This window comes from Panthera leo, chromosome A1 (assembly GCF_018350215.1).
Source record: "Panthera leo isolate Ple1 chromosome A1, P.leo_Ple1_pat1.1, whole genome shotgun sequence".
Classification (NCBI taxonomy): Eukaryota; Metazoa; Chordata; class Mammalia; order Carnivora; family Felidae; genus Panthera; species Panthera leo.
In genome coordinates this window covers 9,951,698-9,977,723 of record NC_056679.1, presented here as the reverse complement: position 1 = coordinate 9,977,723, position 26,026 = coordinate 9,951,698, and the positions used below count along the sequence as shown (strand labels likewise).

The 26,026-nt window shown below is 48.0% G+C and overlaps 1 protein-coding gene across 1 annotated transcript; it reads right to left on the bottom strand.

The window, feature by feature from the left end:
- Positions 1–2,058: 2,058 nt before the first annotated feature.
- Positions 2,059–19,305, bottom strand: MEDAG (mesenteric estrogen dependent adipogenesis). The gene is made up of 5 exons (XM_042945753.1): positions 18,995–19,305; positions 9,241–9,350; positions 6,519–6,631; positions 5,821–6,106; positions 2,059–3,241 (listed from the first exon to the last, which is right to left on the bottom strand). The coding sequence occupies exons 1-5, from the start codon at positions 19,285–19,287 to the stop codon at positions 3,117–3,119; spliced, it is 927 nt and encodes a 308-aa protein (XP_042801687.1). The 5' UTR covers positions 19,288–19,305; the 3' UTR covers positions 2,059–3,116.
- Positions 19,306–26,026: the final 6,721 nt, after the last annotated feature.

The following is a 26,026-nucleotide window of genomic DNA, read 5'->3' as shown; positions in this document are numbered from 1 at the left end:
TTAAGACAGTCCAACCTAATGGAGCAGATTCTAAACTCTGCTTCTAATGTGCCACTCAACAAACGTACTGACATGTTATTCACATAGAGCCAGAGCAGCAAGTTCAGACTGTTGATTCTATCAAAACCTTGTCAATCCAGTACGGACGTCACCTCCCTCCTGGGCCAGCTCTGCTGTCCCTGATTCTTGTGTTTTCCTCTCCTCTGAACTCTTCAGAGGTTAAGTGGGCCAGGCCAGTCATTGGGTAATTACTAATGCTCCACACCGTCAGTCCCTTCAAGTGTATTCAAGTAGTGAATATCAAGTATGAACACTCCTTTTAAATCTGTTATACCAGCATTTACCCATCCAAATGAATGTTCTCTTCTTCAAAGTCATAATTCATTCTAATGACACTGCCATTGCTTAAAGCATTTTTGAAATTCTTTAGAAACTCCCTTCAGAACTAGATGCAATATTCTTTTGAATTTCTTAAATAGGGGCATAACTTGGCTCTTTGAAGATAGATTGGGATTTGAAACAGTAAAAAGACATTCACATTTGAGCTGATAATTAAGGTAGGCAATCAAATTGGGCAATATTATCCTTTAGCCAAAGATCAACTATAACCATGAGGTAATGAGAAAAAAAACCTCCCTCCCTCCTTCTGTAGATAATGTCTGGATTTGCATTCTTGTTGGAATAAATTAATAGCCTCCACGGTGACTCTTGTTCTGAGAGCTTCAACAAATCAATCACTTGGATAAATCAGTCCTCACATATTTATTTTAAAACTAGATTCTACAGTTTTATGTCATTAGTTTCACTCCGGAAACTGGATTCTAAGTGTTTTAGACATTCCCTTTTTTTTGAACGTCTCTCATAGCACTCATTTTGTTATTCTTCTTAGTTTGCACACCTGTCTTTTTTAAAAAAAATTTTGTTTTTTTAATTTTATTTTTGAGAGAGAGAGAGAGTGAGGGAGGGAGGGAGGGGCAGAGAGAGGGAGACACAGAATCCGAAGCAGGCTGCAGGCTCTGAGCTGTCAGCACAGAGCCTGATGAGGGGCTCTAACCCGTGAACTGTGAGATCATGACCTGAGCCGAAGTCAGACGTTTAATCCACTGAGCCACCCAAGCGCCCCACACACCTGTCTTCTTTTATAAGACTGGACGCTCCTTGAAAGCAAGGGCTGAACTTTATATACCAGCACCCACCTCAGTGCACCGCAGAGTAGGCACTCGATCATATGTGTTGCATGCATGAACTGAATGAATGGATGACTGAATGAATGAATTGCTTAGATCGTTGTTGTCCTATAGACTAGGATCGATCTTAAACTGTTAAAATATCTGAATAAGGCTGCACTTATACCAAGAGTGAAGCCTCTTTTGCCCAGAAAGATCTGTTCCAATACACTTTTCACCAATTTAAAGGCTGCCCGACATTACTTCGTTGCGACACTTGCTAATAAATACATTAGCACAGTGTATTATCTCCTTAGAAGCAGTTCATGAAACTTTGCTGAGTGAATAAGGACTGAGTGAATGCATCCAATAAAAACGGCTTTTAATTCAATGAAAATACTGTTTTTAATTATAAAAGAAACCTTCCAGATTTCTAGTCCATTCCTGGAGTGATTACTGATGGTTTTTCTCAATTCAGCTACTTAAAAAAAAAAAATCTTTGTCAATTTTTGTGAATTAGAGTTTCTATTTCCTTCGGGAAACATTTAATATTTGATATCTGCCTAAGGTTTGTTTGCACCGACATTTTACTGTGAACACTCTTCATCTTGTACTGAGTTGAATAACAAATGTTTAGCCTCTTCTGTTATTAAGGAACATTTTTTTCTTTTCTGGAAGATCGGTTATCATATTGTTTCTATTCTCCAAATACTTCATAGACCTATTCCTCAAAAAGCTCTTCTTGAGAAAGTAGCTGTGAAAACCACAATTCTTATTGTAATTTGGCAAGTTACAAGGCAAATCTACCACCTGCAAAGCATGATGGAAATATCACACGCACACGCACACACACACACACACACACACGGTCACAAATTTAATCAATTCCATGTTGAATGCTAAGAAAAGTTTTAATTGCACAGAGTACCCAACATATCAAATATAAATGAAGGGACAATCAGGAGCGCTATCAAAATGTATAATACAGGAAGTTGTTTAAAAAGAATAGAAAAATTATACTAAGGACCCATAAATCTTCCTCTTTATAAGCATATGTAGCGATTCCTTCAATGCAGGTTTTATATGTACATAGGAATTTTTTTCTTTTTGAAGAACTCCATTGCAGCTATGAGATGAAAAATGTACTGATGTAACAATGTATTATGGTAATGTTATAGCTTCCTTCTTTTTTGCTTTTAGTGTTGGAATTGCTAAAAGCTTATTTAAAACACCCAACTGACATAACCCGCTTTCACCAGAGGACACTGCCAAGTACGTTATCCTTCCCCCGTCACTATCTGGTTCCGCGTTATCCGGCCTCTTTCTACACAGGTCATTTTGATGAGAGAGAGAGGCCAAGGGAGCTCAAGTTTCAGGCAGCGGGTGGCAGGTTACCGTCCTCTCGACCTGGCCAATCCTCCAGTGACCCCTCCCCAGAATGTTTCTCCTAAGGATGGGAAACATACTTGTCTTCCAGTGAAAGGTGTCCTAGGCTTTTTGTCCAGCCACGTTTGCAAGAAAATAGCACTGCTAACCATCCACTCGCTGGGGTTGGGTTCAGACGAGGAGGAGATCCTGAGCAGAGGACCGCTGATTTATGCAGTATCCACAGTCAACGCCCAAGTCAGACTGGCCCCTCAAAGGCTGCCTGGGGAGCTCCCAGGATGCTGGGGTTCTAAGCAAAGCATTCAGGGTGCTCCCTCTGCCTCTTTGGAGAAGTGTTCAAAGGAGAAGATACCCCTCCGGGCCACTGGGCCAAAGCCCGCCCTTCCTGGAGTCAGCTGCATTGGGCCAGCCACCAGGGAAACGGAAGACAGGAGCCTCCCGCGGGAGCACAGGTAGGGACAAGCAGGGGGAAGTGCCCGCCTCCCACCACCTCTTGCCTCCCCCCAGCCTTCTGTCTCGGCACAGGCCTGGCAGGTAGCAGGGACCACAAAGTGTTCAATCCAATCAGATAAATTGATTGGATGTCTCTTCCGATTCCAGAACACTTGGAAATGGCAACTCTGCCAAAAGAACCTCCGTCAGAGATGATCTGGGTGACAGACTGCAGTTGAAAACGTCATCTATTGAACCTGAGAAAAGTAACAAGGCACGTTATTATCGTCACTGGAAAAACAAAGCCAAAAACCCAACAGTGCCTTAAAACTCATACAACATACAATGTAACCATTTCAATAATTAGCAGAGAACCTTGACTTCCTCAGAAGAACTCAAAAACCCAAGCAGCTTTTTATGGTTGTTTGTCTACCAGTAGGATATGGATCATTCGCTTTTCCAAGGGCCAGAATAGATGTGCAGAGTTTTCCCACTTGTGACAAAAGGCCCCCAGTTGGCGAATAGATGCCCAGGACAAAGGTCAGTTTTTGCAAAGGCGAGAAGGGGACGGCACTAGGTTGATTCACCAGGGCAGAGCCAGTAGAGGCCAGGCTGGCCTGCCTGCAGGGGGTTGCAGGCAGCTGATGCATCTCTGGCTGTGCGACCTGCGACCTGCGGTGCATAATGATGGCTCAGGCCTCAGGCGGGGCTCCAAGAGTCCCTCCCCACTGCTCTGTCCTGGAAGTGGCCCCAGCTTGACTCCTAGTCAACTTGCAAGGAGGCACTGGCCAACTTCACAAGCCCCTTGGTGTCCCCTGGATGGCAATGGTCATCCCAGGCAGCCGCACTCACGGGCGCCAAGGCCAGTGGGTGGGGCTGGAGAGATGTCACAGGAGGGACCAGGCACCTGGGACTGCAGCCACCACCGGGTAAGTTAATCCTTCCCCCCAAGAATCCGTGTATGATCCCCCACAGGGCTGCAAGGGAGCGAAGCACAAAGTGATTTTGTAAGGAACACCCAGACAGAGAAAGCTAAAGCAATGTGGAGGGAGGGAGGGAGGGAGTTAGGGGGAGAAAGAGAGGGAAAGGGAGAAAGGTGGGGGAGGAGAAAGGGAGGAGGAAGAGGGAGAGAGAGATCAGGGCAGGGGGAAGCAAGGAAAGAGGAAGGAGGAGGAGGAGAGTGAGAGAGAGAGAGAGAGAGAGAGCTCTCTCGCGCGCACGGGAGGGGAGGGGCTATCACCAAGACAAGAAATCCTCAGGAGTAAGCATTTTTGCTATAAACATCGGAAGAAAGCAACCCTCATTAAATATAATTGAGACTCTTGTTTTTTTATATCTGAGTATTTTTTAAACTGCAGGTTCATAGAGATTGGTGTTTTTTCGTGTGTTTGTGTTCGGGCTCTCTCTTCTTGCAATTAGCAGCAAGAGTCCTGGTTCGAGGAAGTTGCCTTCGGGCCCAGACTCACGTGGGACCGGAGAATGGGCTCAGCAGAAGACAAACCCAGACGAGACTGGACGGATGTCCTCTGCCTGAGCCACAACCAGACTGAAAAGTCGCACCAGCTCCTAAGGGGGAAGCACTGGATACTAGGATCTAGATTAAAATCTGGTAGGGGCGCCTGGGTGGCTCAGTCGGTTAAGCATCTGACTTCAGCTCAGGTCACGATCTCGCGGTCCGTGAGTTCGAGCCCCGCGTCAGGCTCTGGGCTGATGGCTCAGAGCCTGGAGCCGGCTTCGGATTCTGTGTCTCCCTCTCTCTCTGCCCCTCCCCCGTTCATGCTCTGTCTCTCTCTGTCTCAAAAATAAATAAACGTTAAAAAAAATTAAAAAAAAAAAAATAAAATCTGGTAGGTGAAGCCTTCTCCAAAGCTATTCTTTCGTGGTCTTACAAACCCTTTCAAAAGTTTTTAAAGATACATATCGCCCATGGTTAGTCTTCCCCCAGCTGCTCCTGGTTAACATTCTGTTAACTCCTGTTAACATTCTGTTGCCTTGAATATGCACATCAGGAAAGCATCACTCTTTCATAACATTTAAATTGTTGTTAATATTTAAATGAGCAGTAAGATGGACTTACATGAACAATGTATTTAAAAATTGTATTCTGGGCATGCTGCACACTATAACTGCTACGTCAGAAAACGTTAAGGAGCCTAAAAAGAAGAGCCACCGCATTTTTTTCTTGGTAGTAAACATTTCTCACTTCTTACTTTCTTTTTTTTTTTTTTTTTAATTTTTTTTTTTTTGACGTTTATTTATTTTTGAGACAGAGAGAGACAGAGCATGAACGGGGGAGGGTCAGAGAGAGGGAGACACAGAATCCGAAACAGGCTCCGGGCTCCAAGCTGTCAGCACAGAGCCCAATGCAGGGCTCGAACCCACGGACCGCAAGATCGTGACCTGAGCCGAAGTCGCTGCTTAACCGACTGAGCCACGCAGGCGCCCACTCACTTCTTACTTTCTGAAGTCCGTGATGTTATGTTTCCCTTTTATCAAGAGGCCTTTTTCTTTCTTCCTTTTTTTAAATGTTTATTTATCTTTTGAGAGAGAGATTGAGAGAGACAGAGACAATGCACAAGGGAGAAGGGGCAGAGAGGGAGATACAGAATTCAAAGCAGGCTCCAGGCTCCGAGCTGTCAGCACAGAGCCCAACGCGGGGCTCGGACCCATGAACCAGGAGATCATGACCTGAGCCGAAGTCCGACTGTTAACCGACTGAGCCGCCCAAGTGCCCTGAAGCCTTTTTTTTTTTTCCAATTAATTGTCCACTCCCATGATATTATTCTACCCTCTTATTTAACTACCTTCCTCAGGTACTTGCGAATTTGTAACATACCTCTGGAAGTTACACTGAATTTTCGGTCAGAGAAACTGCTCCTTCGGATTAAAGGTTCACTCATTTTTTCCAGAAATAATTTAATTGTCTCCTTCTTTTCTGGACTTGTGCTTGACAAATTCAGAACTTTTCCTTCCACCTTTACAGTAGAATTGCTGAGCCCAAACCAATAGAAGAAATCAAATAATGCATCAGCTTTGAATTCATACGCAAAGCTCAAATGTTCTCCATTAACCACCTTGTTTCCTGGAGGGAAAAAATTTTGTACTGCCTCTTGAAAATCAAACTGAAAGAGAGAGAGAAGCGTTTAATGTCATGGCTATAATGTTATATTACAGAACGGTATATTACTATAGAATTCTATTATTGAACTAACGACTGCCCAAATACCCAAAATATCACCTATCTTCTTTCTTTTTCATTCTGACATATTTTTCAACGGTTGACTTCTGTTTTTTAAAACAGACCTTCGCACTTATACCTTATCCATCTGAAGCCCTTGAACCGCTTGGTCACATTGACCTTTATTGTTACCCCGTTTCTAATCGGTTGCTCGAAACCAAGCTCATTTTATTGGTAGTGATAATGAAACCACAGAAAACGTATGTCTCAGCTCTAGGGACTCAGCCTCGCGTGAAATGCCACCGACCCCTCTCTATGTGGTTAGCAGCCGTGGAATCCGACTGACGCAAGCTTACCTGAAGCCGGTAGCTCTCCCCGATCACTGAGGAAATGACCATGTCCATCCCATGCTCTATCTGTCTTCTTATCTTGGGGTGCCTTGTGTTCACGAGAAACGCGTACGTTCTTTCTAGGAATTAGGAGGCACGATTCAGATTGAGGTGCGCACGTGCGACATCAACATACTTCTCAGCATTTGATAAAGCAGTGACTCCCACCTTATTTGGAGACTTTGTTCATTTACAGCCTCCTCTGCAGCTCCCTCAGACTCTCACTGTAAGGCCTAACCAGATTTCTAGAAATGTTATTCCTGAGAACCTTGGGGATGCAAAGGAAGCTCTGGGCAGCTGTAAAAGCCAGTTAGAAAAATCAGCTCCAAGACTACTCTGTCACTCTTGTCTCAAAAAAATAAAAAATACAAAAAATAAGTCCCCTTCCCCGATTATCACAGATGAGAACTGACTCCCACTGTGTGCGTCCGGCATGGGGAGCTAACGTCACTAGGAGGAAAATCCCTCCCACTGTTTAAATAATACGATGTCTCTGCCCCCGGCAGTTGTATCCTTGGTGGTGTGGTGCTGGTTTGTTTCGGGGTTCTTTCTTTCTTTCTTTCTTAATTTCTTTCTTAATTTCTTTCTTTCTTTTTTTAATTCCTTATGTCCACTTCTGCCCGATCCTACACAATCTAAGCAAAGAGAAAGTTGTTTCTTCATTAGGAAATTTGAAATATTATGAACCAATGATCTCGTAACTTTTCCAGTCCCCAGAATCAAGCTCCTTGGCCTTAACAGTCAAGTGTTGTTTTCTAGACAGACACGTTACATGGATTCCCACTCTCTGTTAAAGGCCACGGACCAGCCATTACGTGAGTTTGAGAACTGAGTATTTTGCATTGGCTTTGGGAGTCAAACCTACGGTCCCTCAATAATTAGTCTTACATCCCTCAGGAATATCATTTGAGCTAACTTTTGCACTAACTTTGTTCATCTTATTTTTTTTTTTACCCCTGTTTCCTTTCTCCCAAATTGCCATCCTGGGGGGCACTTTAAATATAAATGACCTTATATCCTCTTTGAGACAAGAGATAAAGAAAGCAAGCAAGCTATTTGAGACCTTGAACTAACTTTCACACAAACCAAACTAAGATCTTTAGGTTCGTTAGACGCTAAGGGCTACCGCACTCCACTGTCATGCTGGCTGGGCAGGTTGTGCACTGCACCACTCTAGAGGGTGCCATTCACATTCATAGACATTGTCTATTTGTACAGTTATTATGACAAACTTCTGGAAAGGATTAGTAAATGATGTTGAGTTACTGGTGGCTTTTTCTAGTTTGCACAAAAGTGCAGCTTAGCACCAAGGTTAGACGTGTTACCTTACTTATAACTTTCATAATTTAAACTTGACCATCTCAAGCTTCTGTATCACAGAAGCCCTTTTTTTCATGGCTTTCCTTACAATCGCACAGCACTGGGTTTCTGTACCTCCTTCCAGGACAGTTGTCACACAACCGTATAGCTTTTACAGGCCACCCGCAAATCCACAAACATTTCCTGCACCACTCCCTGCTACTTTCATTAAAATGTAAAAATGGAGAGGTCTCTTATTCTTTCTTAAGATTCCTCCTGAGAGATCGACGCAGGAGGTGTACTTGATACGCCTGTGAATTACATTCCCGGAGAACTCTCCAGCTTTCTGGTCATCATCAAGCCAAATAACATCAGGGGCTCAGATGCTCTAACAAGTGCTACTTGCTACCTCGCGTTCCGTTCCCGGCCCCTCCTGCCGAGAGAGCATTGTGGCTGAATTGTCAAGCCAGCGGAGAATCTGAATGATTCTGAAGGAAATGAACAGAGCAGCAGCTCCACGAATCTGAATGAGAATGAATGTTTGAGAGAGTCTATTTGGAATTTGCAGATCACTTCTTACTGCTTTGGGCGCATTTTAAGAACGCTATTGAGAAGTAGGATTAAGAAATTCTGCCTCTATCACCGAGCGTTATGCCCATGGCTTTCCCCACATAACACTGTGCAGGAAGCAGGGAAGATGGAGATATTTTCCTATCGGAACGGGAAGTTAATGGAGTTGTTATCAGTAAATCTGATTTCTTGGAAGAAACGGTAAAGAGATATCCCTCCAGTCGAGATTTGAAGGCCACAGCATGAAACATAAAAGCCTCTACAACAGCTCTTTCTTTACCTTAGTTTTCTTATCTGTTAAGTGGGTATAAGCACCTCATAGGTAGGATGACTATACATCCTAGTCCCCCTGGGTTAGACCTTGGTCCCAGCATAATTATTAACAGGACCTACTCTCATGCTCGAAAACGTTCCCGTTTGCATGAAAGTCGTATGGGGCTGTTGCGTCCATGAAGGACATGAGCCTATGCCTCACACACGTGAGTGTCTGGAATGTGGCAGACAGAATTATATATCATCAGCAGCGTTCCAGTCATTTTTGCAACCCTCGTAGACTCAGAACCTGATAGCACTTCCTGCCTAGACAGGAAGTACAAGACAAAAGCCCAGAGACAGATGGCTTCTGCCCTAGGATCATGTAGAGGTTCTGCAGGCTGGTGCTGTGCTTCAGAGGGTCTAACGCACCAGGCTCCTTGCCCCCCAGCGTTGTCACAAGCTGACATCTACCCTGCCTACTCCGTGAACAACTTGTACCTCATTAGCATGCCACAGTCCACAGCCCCAGGAAGCAGCATCAAACCCAAAATATTTATATACCTACCTTTTGAGGTGTCTTTTTTGGTCTGTACGTTAACAAAGAACAGCATTGGCTTGCTCAATATAGTTTCCCTGTAGTCTTTATAATCGCAGTAGTTGGTCAGTTCCACATACCTACGAAAAAAGCAGAGATAATTGCGAACGTAATATACCCTTCCATCTAGGTCAGGAAGGGGATGTTCTGGACGGGCGCCTGCCACATCCACAGAACTTGTGAGGGAAATAGCCTAACGTGTGCCCTCTGGAGGCAGTCATCTTTTGTACGATATAAATAAATCCCCTCCCTAGTCAGCTGAGACATCAGGACACAACCTGAAGGTAGCCCTGGTCTTTGGCGTGGCCTGGCACCAATCCTGGGCTCTCAGAGGCAGCCTTCGCTATGTGATGGCCAACACCATCTATCTTTTGGGCTCTTAAGAGTTCACTGGAAGCTAGAAGTGCTCTGTCTCTCCGGACTGAGAATGAATTACACCCAATTAGTGGGATAAGCTAGGGTGGGTCTGAAATTTCCCTCTTCTCCTCCTGTCTTGCCTTCTCTGATCCCTAGATCCCAGCCCCCCTATAGATTATGCAATCAACCAAGAGTCATATGAACTAATTCATGTGTCCCCGATCCTGAGCTTTGTGCAATGAAGAAAAAAAAAAAATACCACTAATGTTGGACTTTTGCCCGTGACCCTATTCAGACTAGCCTCTTTGATTTTCATTCATTACCCCAGCCTGGGAAGTTCTTCACACGTTGACTCTGTCATCCAAGATGTCAGCTTTCTCCCCCTATACTACAGATTTTCCAGGTAGTTTCTATGTCTCTACCTGTATTGTTGATCGAAAGACAGATCGAAGTGCAAATTGGCTTCCCTCAAGACGATGGCTAATTTTCTATCCATACCTCAGCTCAGATGCCACATGGGCACAGGCAGGCTGAATGGCATCCAACAGGCTGGAGGATGTGTCTGCCACCGTCCCTCTTCAACACAGAACTGGTTCCCCATTGACTGGCCCAGCTGTGTGCATGTGCATGGAATGAATGGCCGCCCTGGCTGACAGCACAGGCCGATTGTGCTATGCTGTGATGTGCTTGCTTCCTACATCTAGTCGCTGGCAGAGACAGCTCGAGTGTTCTTTCTGGCTTGTTGTCCGTCCAGTGCCTGATGTGAAAATCACAGCCTTGGAGAGAGCCCCACTGCAGGGAGCTGTGACCACCCAGCCCTATTAGCCTCCCGCCCCACCCCACTTCCCATAACCCGCTTAGGGGGGGCCAGCGCACGAGACCCAGACCTGGGTGTGGGTTGGGAACACGTGGGAGAATATCTACCCCCAAGGCAGAAAAACACAGCTTTGGCTTGTCTGTCTCCCAGCTTGGTTTCTTAGAAATCTGTATCATTCTCTCTTTTCTGGGGATTGTCAGACCTGATTTTGAGAGCTTTTAAAACCTGACCCCTGATGGAGTCTCTAAAATGCTTCCTGCCTTGTATTTCATCAGGCTTTTAATGTAGTCTCTGCTTCCCACTCCAGGGACACTGGGTGGTCAGGGGGCTTGTCCAGGGGTGGGGAAGGGGCAACAGGGCTGGTGTATTCCGGGGAAGGGAAGCGGGGACAGGTGTTGACATTCAGGGGTGGGGTGGGGAGGGTAGGAGTAGGGGAGAAGGGGTGGGGGGCCAGGGGGAATAACAAGGGAACAGACTGCGGAAGATAATGCAGCCCAGGGATTTTGTATGGTTCTTCTGTCATCCCTCTCCTGCCCTTATCCTCACCTGAGCAGCACAGTGCCCAGTGAGAATGGGGAAAGGGGAGGCGGGGGACTGAGGGGGAGTGGCCCTTGTGTCCCATAATCAGCAAGGAGAGAACGTTCCTGTTCCTTTTTGTCCCAATTGGCCAACTGCCAAAAGGCACTGAAGAAAGGAAGCAGAAGAGAAGGGAGAAAGGGAACCGCAATTTGCTGAGTTCATTTGCTCTCATTCATTCATTCAACAGCATTCACTGGGCGCCGACTGGGTGCTGGGCACCAGGCAGGCATCGCACGTGCCTTATCACACCTGAGGGGCTCAGGGCCTGCGAGGTGGGGCTGGGATAGAGGGTGGCAGTACGCGGGTGCCCTCCCAGCCCCTCTGCCATCATCTCTTAACTGTCCAGGACCCGGGACGACCAGACAAGAGTGGCCTGGGAGAGGCTGTGTAAGGTCTGTAGTCGTAGGGGGCGTGGGGAGAGGCGCAGAGGAAGAAGAAAGGAAGAAAACTCTTATCTGTCGTCATGGAAAGGAAAGGACAAGTCCAATTGGAGTAAACATCAACAAGGCAGATGCGTGAAGCTGGGGCAGAGTCGGATGTCACTTGTGACCCATCCAAAGCAGATTTTCATATTCTCCTGCCTTGTTTGCCATGGAGCTAATTTACAGTCACTTAAGCATTTCATATTTTTCTCAAGGTGACTCCTCTGCTCTCTCAATATCCGTGGTCTGAGTGTCGTTCTCTAGGGCGTGAGCACAGCATTTGTGTACAACGCGTCTGGAAAATCTGCCGTCCCGATTACTATTCTGATGTTGCACGTTAACAGTGCAACGCTCGCCTCTGCGCGAGACCCATCAACATCCAGTCGAAGGGACCCTCGATTTTATTCCGATGAATCCGCGGCGTATAGGAAAAAGATGAAAATCTCAACTTAGAAATGATCACTGGTTGGGAACATAATCAGTTTTCCCCCCAGTTCTCTGGAAGGTTTTTTTGGAATGCGAGGGGGCTCAAAGAGCTGTTGTCTGTCATGATCAGAGAAGGGGGACCGGGCAGGGAGTGGTGGGGGCTTCCGGATAGTCGCACGCTCACTGAGTTTAACGCATAACCTATACATGTGTCACCCTTTCTGGAGTCTGAATTTCATAAGATGCCCTGAATAATAAAACTATGCTCAACATAATTTAATTTTCCTTTGATGATTTAGAGGCACTTTTAGGATCTTAACGGGGCTGTAAACATCACCACAGAGCATGTCAGTTATCACTATGCCACAGATGTGTGAAAATGCTGCTATTTATATGAGAGCTCTGTAACAGAATTTACAGACAAGAGATTGTAGCAAGATCCCTGCTTAATGAACTCTCTATTTAAACCAGGTCACAAATAAGAAATACCTCCTTAATTCATCATTCCCAGCTTCCCAGGTACGGTACAATTGTTAAACACCTTGAAATTCCAGAGAAATTAATAAATGTGAGCACTCCTTTGGAATCCACTGTTACAAAATTTGGATATGTGAGCCACTAAAATACAAAAAGATTGAGGACCTGGCTGTGAAGTCTCACAGGTATTTAAGTATCTGGCATTCAATCACTGGCTTTATTTTAAGATGAGCCTTACCAGACTACATTAGGGAATAGTGATTTCATCTTTAATCGTGCATATTTCTGAATTACTGATGCAAACGTTGCTTCTTGGGTACTGGATGCTTGTTGTATTTGCTGAAATTATTAAGGATGAAAAGCAAATGGTTTAAGATAGCTCTCTTTAAACTCTTTATTTCTTCCTGGCTTTTACCCTGGCCCCAAAATGCTTCTAGGCTGAAACTTTCTATGCCTGGCTTCAATCCAAAGATTGAAAGGCAGACCAATGTGACGGCCTTTCGAATGCACAGTGATTCGAAATGAGAAGATCGAAGTCATGCCCTAATTGACAGGCAGTGTGAACTCAGCTGCAGAGCCACATCTCACTGTGACCTTGGGTGAGTTACTTAACCCATCTGAACCTGTGCCCTCATCTATAAAAGGGATAGAACAGTATTTCTTTCTGGGCGAGGATTCAATGCAGTGCAAGTAACATAGGTGTATGCACTTGGGCCCATAATAGATGCTCAACAAACACTGTCAGTATCTTTAACCTGAGCCAACTCTGCTGGCCAAAGGGTGAAGTTCTATAAACTTGTGCCACACAATCAAGGCTGTGTTCATCTGAGTGACCGGGAAAAAGGACAACGCAAGCATCTGAGAAACAAGTGAGCAAGAGTTTCTCCTTCTTTGCTCCAATTTCTTTCCTCGGTTTTTCAGTCTGGAAGCTAAAGCTAAAGCTTAATGAAGGCAATGCCAGAAAGATGAGACCAAGAAAGAACACTGTATTTTTGCTCCTAGCAAATCAGGAGTGGCCGAAAGATCACTCCCCTCTGAGCTGCCTACCTTTCTCTGGGGATTCCTTCAGGCGTTACATCATTTCTAGCACAATCTGAAAAGCTGCCCCAAATTTCCCTTGGCTCCAGGAATTGAGTGCTCAAAGGCGAATAAGAACTCAACCCTATGGCTTTTCCATCTGAGGAGGGGTGGGGGGGTGTGCGTGTGTGTCCCTGCATGTGCTCATTTAAAAAAATATGGAGAGTGGAGCACAGAAAAAGAGGAACACATATGGAAAACAGGCCTTGTGTAGAAGTCCCAGAAGTTGCTTATAGCTTTCATAATCCTTTGCTACGACACTAAGCTCAAGCGTTCTGCCCTTGGGAGCAAGCAGGATGGCCCTGCCGTGTTTCCAGTGTTAACTTGACAGCTTTATGTGAGGCCTCAGCCTAAGCTGTCAGACAGCTTCTTCTCTTTCACTTCCTCCCCTCCTTCTGCCCCAACTCTAGGGAAATTAAGCAATGGCTTCAGATTTATCACTCCGCTGTCTGCTGATTCGAATCAAGGATACACATGTTCGTCTACTCATTCATTCATTCATTCCTGATGCTCAGTTCACACGAAGTGCTGTCATGGCACAGAGAAGGACGCATTCGTACATCCATTTATTCGTGCAACAAATACGTACTGAGCACATGCGCTGCGCGGCAGGGGCACAAAGAAGCAAAAGGAAATAGTCTGGCTCGCAAGAAGCATCTAGTTTGCTAGGAAGGCATAAGAAAATGCACCACTTCGATGTCAAACGATAGACAGGTAAAGCCGTGTTGCTTAACGCATGGCCGCTGGACCATCAGCACCGGCATCACCTACGAGCTCGTAAAACTGCAGAGTCCTGGGCTCCTCCCCAGTTTTGTTCAACCTAAACAACTGTGTTTTAATAAGACCCCAAGGAGGCCTGCAGGTTTATTACAGTTTGAGAAGCACCGGACCGAAGACATGGTCCCTGCCATCGAGAGGCTCACAAACAAATGTGATGACTCAAACACGCAAATGCCAGAGAAATGCATAGCTCTCTGCCTTCGTGTGTCCAACCTCCACTGGCTTACGCTCTAGGTATTTAAATAAGAAAGAGCAAAGCAGGAGGGGTCTGGAGTTAGAACGGTGGACTGAGCTGAGACAGACAAGAGGGACCAGACGCACCACCACTGGGTGGGCCAGAGCGGCATGGAGGTGTCCCCAGCAGGAATCGCGGGTTAGCCAAGCCTTGGGGACTGTGGGGTGGCTGTGCTCAGGCCTGCAGGCGGGCGTCTGGCAAGGACCAGGTGAGCTGAGAGCAGGAAGCAGCCCGGAGTGTGGCCGGAAGCCCACAGCAAGGCTCCTGAGGAAAGAAGGCAGCAATGGCACGAAGCTTTTGAATCATCAGATCTGGGGTTGATTTCTGTCTCGGCGACCTCAGCAAGGTTATTTTAGCTTCGATGAGATTAATTTCCTCACCTGTAAACCCTGGCTAACCAAAAGGACCCCCATGAGGCGGCTAACAGATTAAATATTGCGTGTGAGGCACTTGGCTTATGGGGCTGCGAGCATTTGTCAAGTGGTCAATATGTCACCATATCCGATGTCACCATATCCGAGACTCAGACACGGGGACCAAAGCTGAGGACCCACACTGACTGACAGGGGCCGCAATGCTGCAATCGCGTCTACGCCTCCGCCTCCCGTCGGGGTTCCTCCAGGGAGGTGGGCCCGGGGCCAGCAGACAGAGCCCAACGCTTCCCACGGCAGGTGGAGGTGAGACTTGCCCCTGAAAATCTACCTAGGCTCCAGCCCTGACTCCACCCTCACCTCGCCCACCTGTCTCCCCGCTGCCCCCTGCACCCTCTGCCCCCAGGTCGCTGACCTCGAGGTGGGTGTGACTGTCACCATCTAACAGCTGGTCCCATATGGGCGGGAGCAGCTTGCGTCTCTGGTTTTAGTGGCTTCCTCAAGGCCGCTGGATTTACCTTCTCTTCTAGGCTGATTATCTACAGTGCGTCCTGTCTGATAGAAGTCCAGTTACCTCCTTGTGGATTCGGGAGACCTTTGGGAAAGCTGCTGCCGTCTACAGCAAGCCAGAATTCTTCTGGCTTCCAGGCAGCTGGCTGAGAGCGGAGGCTGACAGTTAGACAACGCTACACAGAAGCCCTCGTGCCACAACTCACCAGCACCTTACTTAGGCAGGTTATTTAATCTCTGCGTCCTAATTTCCTCATCTGTAAAAAAAGGGAAATACCAACAGAGCCGACTTTGAAGTCTCTTGCGAGGTAACGGCTGTAAAATACTTTGTACCATTCCTGGTACTCAAGTAAACATTAGCAGCCGCCGTAATTATTGTCATACTTATTTTTATTACCCGAATAGCCTCTTTGATGCTAGGGAACCTCCGAAAAGGAGGCTGGAGCTCCTATTTGCACGCCACTACATCTCACTAAGGGGCTGCATCTAATTACAGGAAAAACGTGTGTGCATGTGTGCGTGTGCGTGCACACGTGCGTGTGTGCGAGTGTGCGTGAAAGTTAATGGTTACTTTCACCTGGAATCCTGAGCAGGTTGTGTGTATAATACAGCTGGAAATTCTGAGCTTGAAAGAAAAAAATAACAGGAAAGAGCTTGCCATGAATCTCCCAAAATTAGGACAAATTTTTAAAGAAGGCTCTCAGGACTTCTGCAGCCCTGGTGGCCATCCCTCAACCTCCCCTCCACCCCGAGTTCCCTTCGGCTTATTTAGTAGGCATAGATTTGGAAAAATGTTCAAGTATCAAAAAACACACCCCAGTAAGTTGGGCCACCAAATCATCCTCTTGTCTGAATGAGTGACTCATATGAATGTCAGGGTCAGTAGCCCTAAGCGTTTTCGTAAAAGACACAGCACACGTTTCCGAGGCCTCAACAAGGAAATCCTGCTTACGCGGTAAGCCGACCCACACCAAAAATAGTTGTTGAATGACAAAAATAACTGAATTCATTGATAGAGCAAGGATTCTTAACTTGGATCCAAGTAGCTCATAAATTACCTGGACGGTCAGCAATGTTAGTGTATATATACACATCTGGGGAGATGGTCTACACAAATTCTCGAAAACCCAATAGTCTGAAATGATTCATAACCGTCGCTTGGCTTTTTCGTTCCCTGGCCATTTTGGGGGCTCCTCTTGGTTGGGGGCCATCCTGCATCTGAGGGAGGAATATGGTGGCCGCAGGAAAGATGAAAAAGTTGTTGGATTCCATCAACTCTAGGTCTTAACTGGTCATGAAAAGGAGGAAGTATGTGCTGGGGTACAAGCCTACTGTGAAGATGGCTGACAAAGCAAAGTCAGACTGGTCATCCTCGCCAGCAACTCGAGGAAGTCTGACGTAGAGCACTGTACCACGCTGGCCAAGGCCGCTGTCCAACACGACAGTGGCAATAATGTTGACTTGGGTATGCCATGCAGATAATAAATAATGCACGCTAGCTATCATTGATCCAGATGAGTCTGTGATCTTTAGAATTGTGCTGTAATGGGCTGTTTAAAAGTAAATCATGCTGTTTGTCTTTAGTACAATGGGCCAAAGCTTACGGAAGGAAGGAAGGAAGGAAGGGAGGAAGGAAGGAAGGAAGGGAGGAAGGAAGGGAGGAAGGAAGGAAGGAAGGAAGAGAAGGGAGAGATGGATGGAGGAAATGAATCACTGCTTTGGAGTGATAAATATTCTGAGAGAGGAAGCTCTATGCGATCCCCAAAACCAAAGACAACTGGGTGAATTTGGCAGATCTGAGGAGACAACTTCGGATGTCTCCATTCGGACTATCTGCCCACTTTGTAGTCCATGAAGACAAAACTTCTCACTGCTGCCCACAACTCAGTCTTCCCTCCCTTTCTAAAGGCTATCTCCATCCAGATCAGGTTCATCCTTCAGGACCGCACACCCGCCTATAAAAGCCTATCTCCCCAGCCATACATATGTCCCCTGAGAGGAAGACAGATTGTTCATTCTATCACCCAGATTATTCTCAGATGCTCCTTACTATTTCCCAGGGTTCAAAGGCCCTCCCTCAAATGCTTTGACAATGAGAACCCTGTAGTTGCATCCTGACGGCACTCTGGTCTGTGTCACCTGGCCATTGTTTACTTTGGACTCTATACTCCAGGGGAGCACTGCCCTTTAAGAGTCTTTTGTGTGGGAGGTGCTCAAAGCAAGAGTGCACACTTTGACATCGTTTTAAATTTTGCCACACTGTTTGCTAAGACTGAGGAAGCTGGCTATGTCAAAATGCTAACCTCTAGCTTCAATTAATTCTGCACATTTTAATTTTTCATACTCTATTCTCAGATACAATGGTTACCTTTTTAAAATAATCTTTGTAAATATAATTTCTAACTCAGTTCCTCCATAGTCCCCTGCGTATGGGTGGGAATTCTCCATTCATCAGAAAGAGAGGGTTTTTTTGTTGTTGTTTTTTTTTTTTGGTGCAAAAAGAAAGGGTGAAATTCTTGCTGCAGAATGGCTTTTCAGGCATTCAAAGCCCCCACTCTCTTTGTGTGGAAAAGCAACATTTTTCCCAGCAGCTTTGAAGCCAGTATTTTAAACATCTCATTTTGTTTGCTTGCCCTTCTTGGCTCGATCCCACTCACAAGGTACCATGGTGCTCCTGTCTTTCCCAATAGCAAACGCTTTGAATCTTAATAGGTGGCCAGCTTACTCATCTCTGATTCAAACTCTAGACTGCACTGCCTGCTTCCCGACACTCAGTTCCACACCCCAAATATAAGACACCCCCCCCACACACACACAAGCACAGGGTGACCTCTGGAAGGCATGAAGCCATGTAGAATCAAGCATGACGCTCCCTCCTCCTTTACCCCATGATGATCAAAGCCCGCTTCGGACAGACTGCAGCCTTCTGGCTGCAAGTTTGCTAAGAAGCGCTTCAGACACTTTCGCCACCACAGTGAGGCATCCCGGGCCCCCTCCACCAAGTTAGGTTTGGGCCCAGCTCTGCCCCGGGATCCTGGAAGCTCTAGGCATTGCATCGATTTTCCCAGAACCTACCTGCGCACACCACAGCCCACTGGGCCCTCGTTTGCACTTCACAGGGCTTTGTTCCTTTCTCGGCCGCGCTTCTGTATTTTTTGAAAACCGAGGCAGGCCAAAGATGGGAAACTCTGAACTTCTGCACCTTTTCCACTGGGTCTCCTCACCGGCTAAAGCCGGTAAATACACAGAATGGAGCATCCTCTCCCCTCCCCACAAATGCAAAGCCAGGGCCTGAGTCTGTCCTCCGCAAACATCCCTGAAGGGCGTGCCTCCATTTGAGCTCATATGACCCAGTTAAGGAGCCAGAAAGAAAAATCACCCTCCAGTTATGCGCTCTCCACCCAGCCCTACGCCACGCGCCTGCCCTGATGCCCTCGTGGGCGGCTTCAAGTGGCAGCTGAAAAATGTCATCACTAGGGGCGGAAAAGGCGGGGGGTGGGGGGGGGGGGAAGGTGCACCTCCAGGTGACGTTAGTAGTGAGGCGATCGCACAAGTGGCACGAAAGAGGGGGGAGTCCTGGTGGGGACGGGGTTGGCGGCAAGCCGGGCCGGCCGGGGCTCCCGGCACCGCAGCGGGGTGGAGGCCTCTGCGGGGACCCGGCGGGGCCACCCACCTCTTGATGTAGCTGCTGAGGCGGTAGGGCTGCCCGTCGAGGCGCACGCGGCCGTCGCCGAAGACGTTGAAGCCCCCGCGCGCCGCCCCCGCCGCCGCCGCCGCCGCGGGCCCCCCGGGGCCGGGCACCACGAGCTGGTCGCCGCGCAGCTGGAAGGCGCCGGGCTGCAGGCGCAGCAGCTGTGCCAGCGGCAGCAGGGCCAGCTCGCAGTCGCACGTCCACAGGCTGCGCAGCTCCCCCGACGAGATGGAGGTCAGGCTCGGCCTGGCCGGCGCGCACGCCACCCCCGCCATGCCGCTGCCCGGCGGTGCCTCCCGCGCCCGGCTCCGGCGTCGGGTGCCGGCCGGCGAGCGGCGCTCTGCGGGCCCGGCGCGGAGAAAGCGGGCCCCGCGCCGCGCCGCCCTTTTATCCGCCCCGGGCGCGGCCGCCCGCCCCTCCCGGGCCCCGGGCACGACCCCGGACGCTCCGGACCGAGCGCGCGTCGTGTTGGAACTTGGCACACGCTCCCGGCCGCGCCTGCTCGCCGCCGGGGGTTACTCATCCCCCTCGGGTCCGCCGCTCCACACCCGCGGCCGGGCCCGCCCCCGCCTGGCCGACACGGCCGGGGGCGGGGGGGTGGCGACAGGCGGCCCGCGGTGCGGGTCGGGCCTCGGGCCTCGGGGGAGAGGGGAGCATCCATCCGCCCGCGGGACCCCGCGCCCCTGCGGACGGGTGGGAGGGAGGCGTGGCGCTCTCCTGGCTCTCCCCGGCTCTCCCCGCCTGGGGTCCGGGGATCCGCCCGCCCTCCGCCCTCCGCTCCCAGGTCGGGCCCCGAGTTGGAGTCAGTTACCAATCACCGTCTCCCAGCCTGTTTGCTGCCCTTTTCCCCAGCACATCATACCCGGCATCTCCGCTCCTCTCCCTGATTCCTCCCCCTGGGCCCCCACCACGTGGAAACTCCGCTGATCATCGTGATGATCACTTTTCCACAAAGCCTTCTTGAGTCCGCCTTGGAGTTAGTTCATCGCTTTGCTTCGGCTTGCTTCTCCTGAACGCGGCCCACAGGCCTCTCGGCGGGCGCGCGGGGTAGTGGGGATGGACAGGACCTAGCAGTCCTGCCTCCTCCCCAGCGTCCGTGTCCGTCCGTAGTAGGCTAAGCTCTCTGAGTCCCGGAACCTATTTATATGTTGAGTCAGTCTATAGATAGTGGAGTGCCAGCTATGTGCTCATTCTGTAGCCATAATGAATGTGCTTGACCTGAAGTATGAAAGGACTATCTCATTCACTTTAATTAAACAACTGTTTCCGAAATACCCACTAGGAGCCCGACAATAGGTCAATTCTGAGCAGAAGAGGATGTGTTAGCACCAGCCCTGCCCTTGCCTAGCTGTCCGTGTGGTTACAGAGGGTAGGCAAGCATTTCAACAGCTGCGTTGCACTGAATAAAACGCGCGGCTGAGGGTAAACCTGGAATTATGGGGGGGGGGGGGGGGGGGGAACAATTCAGCCCCGTTTTGAGGAGCTGGGGAGGCTTCCTGAAGTAGGTAATTTAGAACACTAAACTGGATCTTTTTAAAAGCTGACTAGAACTTAGAGAATATTTTTAGTTTGTCTTTGTGTGCAACCCAGCATGGACCCCTGCATAGGTTTAAATCAAGTCGAACGAAGGGCCTTTCGCTCACATCTCATTGCAATCCCAGAATATAAATGAACGCCATTCACTCCTTTCTCCAGACATGGGTCCTTTTGCCCCAGGATCAATCCCCATTGCTGAGTCTCTCTGAACAAATCTAATTCACCCGATCCATTGGCCACTACTGAATCAAGCTTTCGTGGGGAGGAAGGGGGAATCCGCCTGTGAAACAAGCAGCCAGGGGGATTCTTTCACAAAGTGAAGCCTGAGGAACATTGCACAGAGAATAGGTGTGGAGTGGGCTGGTTGTAGGCAATACCCAGAGGCTGGGCTTGTGTTCACAGGGAGGGATGTGGCACCAGGTATATACCCATCGCACCCTACTGGGACATTCATTCTTGCCCCAAAAGAGATCACGATGAGTGCTATAATAGATGTATTGACTCAGTACTCTGAGATCAGGGTCAAAGGGGTGGTTGGTTCTACCTGGGAGGCCCCAGGAAGAGTTCTCAGAAGAGGTGATGAGTGGGCTGGACTTTGAATACAAGATAAGAGCTCCCAGGTGCAGAAGCACCATGGATGAGAAGTTGGGAGAGAAGATGCTGGAATAACTCATGCAAAGAGAGAAAGTATGCTCTATTGGGGGAAGAATGGGAATTCTGTATGGCTAAAACAGACAAGGTCTGTTTAGGGTGAGAGGGGTGAGTTTTATAAGAGATGAGGCCAGAAAGAGAAGTTGGAGCCAAATTATGATAAGCTCTCTGAATCGTCTGAGAATTTAGATTCTTGAGGCAATGGGATGCCTTTGAATGTTTTGAAGGAAGGAAGTGATATAATTATGTCTGAGCTTGGATAGACACCTTTGGTTATGGTCATGTAGAAGATGTTTTAAAACTGGGAGACTGAAGGCAAAGAGACTAGAAAGGAGACCGATGTAACAATCCAGGTAAGATATAATGAGAGTCTTCTGCTAGTTCACACAGCAGCTGTGGGAATGGAGATGACAGGATGAATTTGGGGCATTTTTGAACCAGGATTCAGCAGGATTTTATGAGCAAATAAATGGAAGCGGGAAGAGAAAGACAAAGGAGTAGAGAGAGACATTTCGACTCTCACTGGGGTACCTACACGGATGGTGTAGATTTTGAGCCACTTAAGGAACAGCCAAGTGGAAAAGTGCAGGAGGCGGCTAATTAGGTGGGTCTGGAGTTTTGGAGAAAAGACAGGATTAATCATTGAAATTTGAAAGTGGCTAGCTCAAAGACAGTGGTAAAAACCAAAGAAATGGATGGGAGCATCTAGCTGATCAGCGGTCGGGTGGGAATTTGAGCCTAAGCCTGTAGTTTGCTTCCATCATGTTTATTGAACACTGCTATATTCTAGGACCCCTGGTTCGCTGAAGATTAAGAGGTGAATAGACCATGAAAAGGAGTAAAGGAAAACCGCATTCAAAACGGGGTCAGAAAGGCTGGAAGGGTGGGGGTGCTGTCACACAGGCACCCCTCATCCCACTCATTACTTTACATTCCCTATCAGGAACATGCTTACTTTCCATACGCTGGCCGGAGGAAGGAAGATTTTCTCCTCGCCCAGCAACAAACCCAGCCCATGAGAAGCTTCCAAACTCAGCCAATGAGAAACTGCCACAACTCAACCAATGAGAAGCCACCACAACCCCAAACTCTTACGCTCCTCCAATGAACTTTCATTCAAAACCACCCCTCCCAACTTCCTCCTTTCCTCTATAGAGACAAGTCTCTCTCCTTTGCTGTCTGTGCTAGCCCGCGGTTTGCCACCGTTTGCATTTCCCTAGTTGCAATTCCTCTGCTATTCCAGAATAAACTCATTTGCTGCTTGATAACCTTGGAGGCTTAATTGTTAAGGTTTACAAGAGGCTGGTCCTGTCCTCAAGTAACAGGGAAGAAGGCAGGGATCAGCACAGCCAGTCTTCTGGCATCGCATCCAGACTTATTGATGAAGTCTAGCTATATTTTGCTTATAGCAGGCCTCTGATATCCTCAGCAAAGGCAACAGCAACAGCTACAAATGTTGCTTTCCCAGTTAGGAAGGTCAACAGGGGCAGGTCCACTGCAGAGGCCCACCCAGCCCCGCTAGACTGAGCTCAACATTGTTGATCACCCTTAAACCTACACTATGGATGATTTGACTTCGTTGAGGGATACAGTGTAGCATAAAAGATTTATGTCAAGTTATATGCAATTGGTTAAGATGGGTATAGCAATCTCTCCCACCAAAATCTGTTTCCTTTGCAGTAAAATATCAACATTTGTTGTCTGAATAGGATTAAAGGAAATTTTTCTTTGCTTCTCCATAGTTCTCTGATTTACAATTTTTCTACATTTTCCAAATGGGTGTATACTGTTTTGCGCAGAAAAATGGTGCTAAGCACAATAAAAAACATGCTAAAAAGATGCTTTCCTGGTGTGTTATCTAGAGGTTTCATTTGATGCATTTTCAGTAACACACCTGCATTTTTTATGGAAAATTTATGCACTACGAAAATGCCAGAGAACGGTATGAAAAAGTGAACTGAAAAAAAAAACAAAAACAATTGCGTTTGCTGGAATGCCAGCCACTGCTAATCAGTGGAGAGCTAGAGAGATCTTCTCCTGGTTAGTATCTCTTTCATTGCCAAAGAACCAACCAAGCAAACATAATCACCTCAAGAGAAGATGAATGCCGGTCTGTTTTATACTGTTGGCTTGTTTACACCGTTGTGTTCATACTGTGGAATTGTTTTTCTGCTTTTCTCACTTAACATTGTATGCATGACAAGTATCAAAAATTATCTCTGTAAGTACTATCTGAAGCCACTGCATTATTTTCCATCAAGAGGATTCTCCACTGCTGGTGTAGACATGCCTTTACTCAGGAGGACTCAAGTTGTTGCCGGTTTTTCCTTATTGTAAACAATGCTGCAATGGACATCTTTGTACTTCGGCTCCTTTCTGTATCCAAACCCGCAGACACGGAATTATTGAGATAAATGATACCACGATGCGAAAGGTTGTTGAAACACACGCCATTGTTTACTAAAAGAACACCAATTTGTCTTTTCAGGAGCAGGGAATTCTCATGGCTTTAAATTTTTTGGTAGTGGGTGTGTGGTACCCCCTGGCTATTGACAGTCGTGCGTCTTAGATTACCAGTGAAACTAACAGTTTAGCTGTGATGTTACTCTTCAGCTTGGGACACTGTTTATAGCGGAACAATTACCCATTGATGAGTCTGTGGCTATGTCCACAGTTAGAACTAGGCAAAATAAAGTTGGGGGCCATCCCCGTGTGCCCCCACTGGGGTGACTGCTCTTTGGCAATGTCACCAGCTTGTAGGCTCAGTTCCTCAGTGGAAGTTCAAAGTTAGAGACCTTGATTCAAATTAACCAAACTCACAGCAGACTGAAAACCAAAGCCCCACCACCCCTGCCCCTGTTCTTGAATTTCCTGTCAGCATACAAACATCTGCAGGTTTCTCCCTCTTGATTAAAAAAAAACAAATTTTTAACACTTTTACATCCCATTTTTCTTTTTAGCTGCCTTCCCATCTCCCTTCTTATCTCTATCGTCCCTGAAAGAATCATCTAAATTCCTTGCCTGTCATTCACTCTTCAAGACTTTACAAACCCGACTTCTGCCCCATCACGACACTGACCTTACTAAGTCCCCAGTGCCTCCACGTGGCCAAATGTAAGACACCTTCTGTTCCATTCTCACTAGATAACACTTGTCCCTGCAATTCCCTATTCCCTTAGTTTGTGAGCAAGGCGCACGGTGTAGCAGAAAGTGCAAAAGCTTTAGTTTAAAACCCGACTCGGACGCTTTCTCGCGATGTCATCTTGAGCAGATTTCTGAACCTCTCCCACCCTTTGCTTTCTCATCTCTGAAATCAGTTCGGGACCGAGTGAGGCAGAAGAGCTCCTCGGCTGGGCGCTCAGACTTGGGTCCCTTATCACCCGGGTCCAAGGGCCAGTCTGCTCTGGGATCTCGAGCACATCACTCCTCCGTGCTCCAGTCTTCCTGTGTATAAACAGCAGGGCTGGGGCGCCTGGGTGGCGCAGTCGGTTAAGCGTCCGACTTCAGCCAGGTCACGATCTCGCGCTCCGTGAGTTCGAGCCCCGCGTCAGGCTCTGGGCTGATGGCTCGGAGCCTGGAGCCTGTTTCCGATTCTGTGTCTCCCTCTCTCTCTGCCCCTCCCCCGTTCATGCTCTGTTTCTCTCAGTCCCAAAAATAAATAAAAAACGTTGAAAAAAAAAAAAAAAAACAAACAAAAAAAAAAAACAGCAGGGCTTTGCGAGGATTTAATGAACTATTACAGAATATTCCGAGCAGTGCCTGGCACTTCGTAAGCGCTATTTCAGTTTCTGCTTTATGCCTACATCAGGGGACTTCTGCAAGAGTAGAATGACCCCTGGTCCATGGGCCCTTATTAAATCAGTGCCAGCTCCCTATCTTCTCCTGGTCTCCCCCGCCGCCCCCCCCCCCCCCCCACCCGAGTCCCAGAGCTATGTCCTTAACTACTTTCCCTTTCCCTGGGTGGCTTTGTTTAAATCCTTGGCTCCCATGACCTCAGATCTCTAGCTCCAGGCCGGGCCTCTTTTCAGATTCTTACACCAACATGCCCGACAGCCTGCTGACCTCTCCCTGTGATTTTCCACTGGCACCTTTAACTCACCATCTTGCTCTGGCCTCCAGATGTGCCCCCCTTCCCACGTTCCTCATTCCAGGGAGGCATCGCCGTCCTTCTGTTCAGAGTTGTGACGTCGTCCTAGACTCATCCCCTCGCTTCCTGCCTCCACCCGGGCCCTCCTCCACTGCCCTCCGCCCCAGCCAGCTGGCACATCCAGGTACAGGGGAACCTTCCTCACGAACCTGTCGTTCTCTTCCCATCCTCACGGCCGTTGTCCACTTCGCCCTCCCTCGCTTTACCCCCGGACCATTTCAGCAGCCGCCGTCCCAGCCTCGGCCCCCGCAGTCCCTCCTCCTCATGGCCGGTGGATGAATTCTGCCTCCCCTGCCCCCGAAGCACCACAGAAGGTGACTGTGTTTGGAGACAGGACCTTTAAAGAGGTGAGTAAGTTAAAATGGAGGCCATCGGCGTGGGCCCTTATCCAATACGACCGGTGTCCCTGTAAGTAGAAGGGGAGACACCAGACACGCTTACACAAAAGGACGACCATGTGGGCACGTGGCTAGAAGACAGCCATCTATAAGCCTCAGGAGAAACTTAAACTGCTGACCCCTTGCTCTTGGGCTTCCAGCCTCCGGGGCTGTGAGAAAATACATTTCTATTCAAGCCTCCAGTCTGTGGTGTTTTGTTATGGCAGCCTGAGCAGACCGAGACCCCCCAGATACCCCTTGTCCTCAGATACTTTGCTCCAAGCTTATGGAATACGGCCCATG

Excerpts from the sequence above, each read along its gene's own strand:
- MEDAG (XM_042945753.1), bottom strand. The coding sequence starts at position 19,287 with ATGGCGGGGGTGGCGTGCGCGCCGGCCAGGCCGAGCCTGACCTCCATC. Across the intron at positions 6,632-9,240 it reads CAAAAAAGACACCTCAAAAG|AAAGAACGTACGCGTTTCTC; the intron begins GTAGGTATATAA and ends CCTAATTCCTAG. Across the intron at positions 3,242-5,820 it reads ATTCAGTGTAACTTCCAGAG|GTTCAATAGATGACGTTTTC; the intron begins GTATGTTACAAA and ends TACTTTTCTCAG.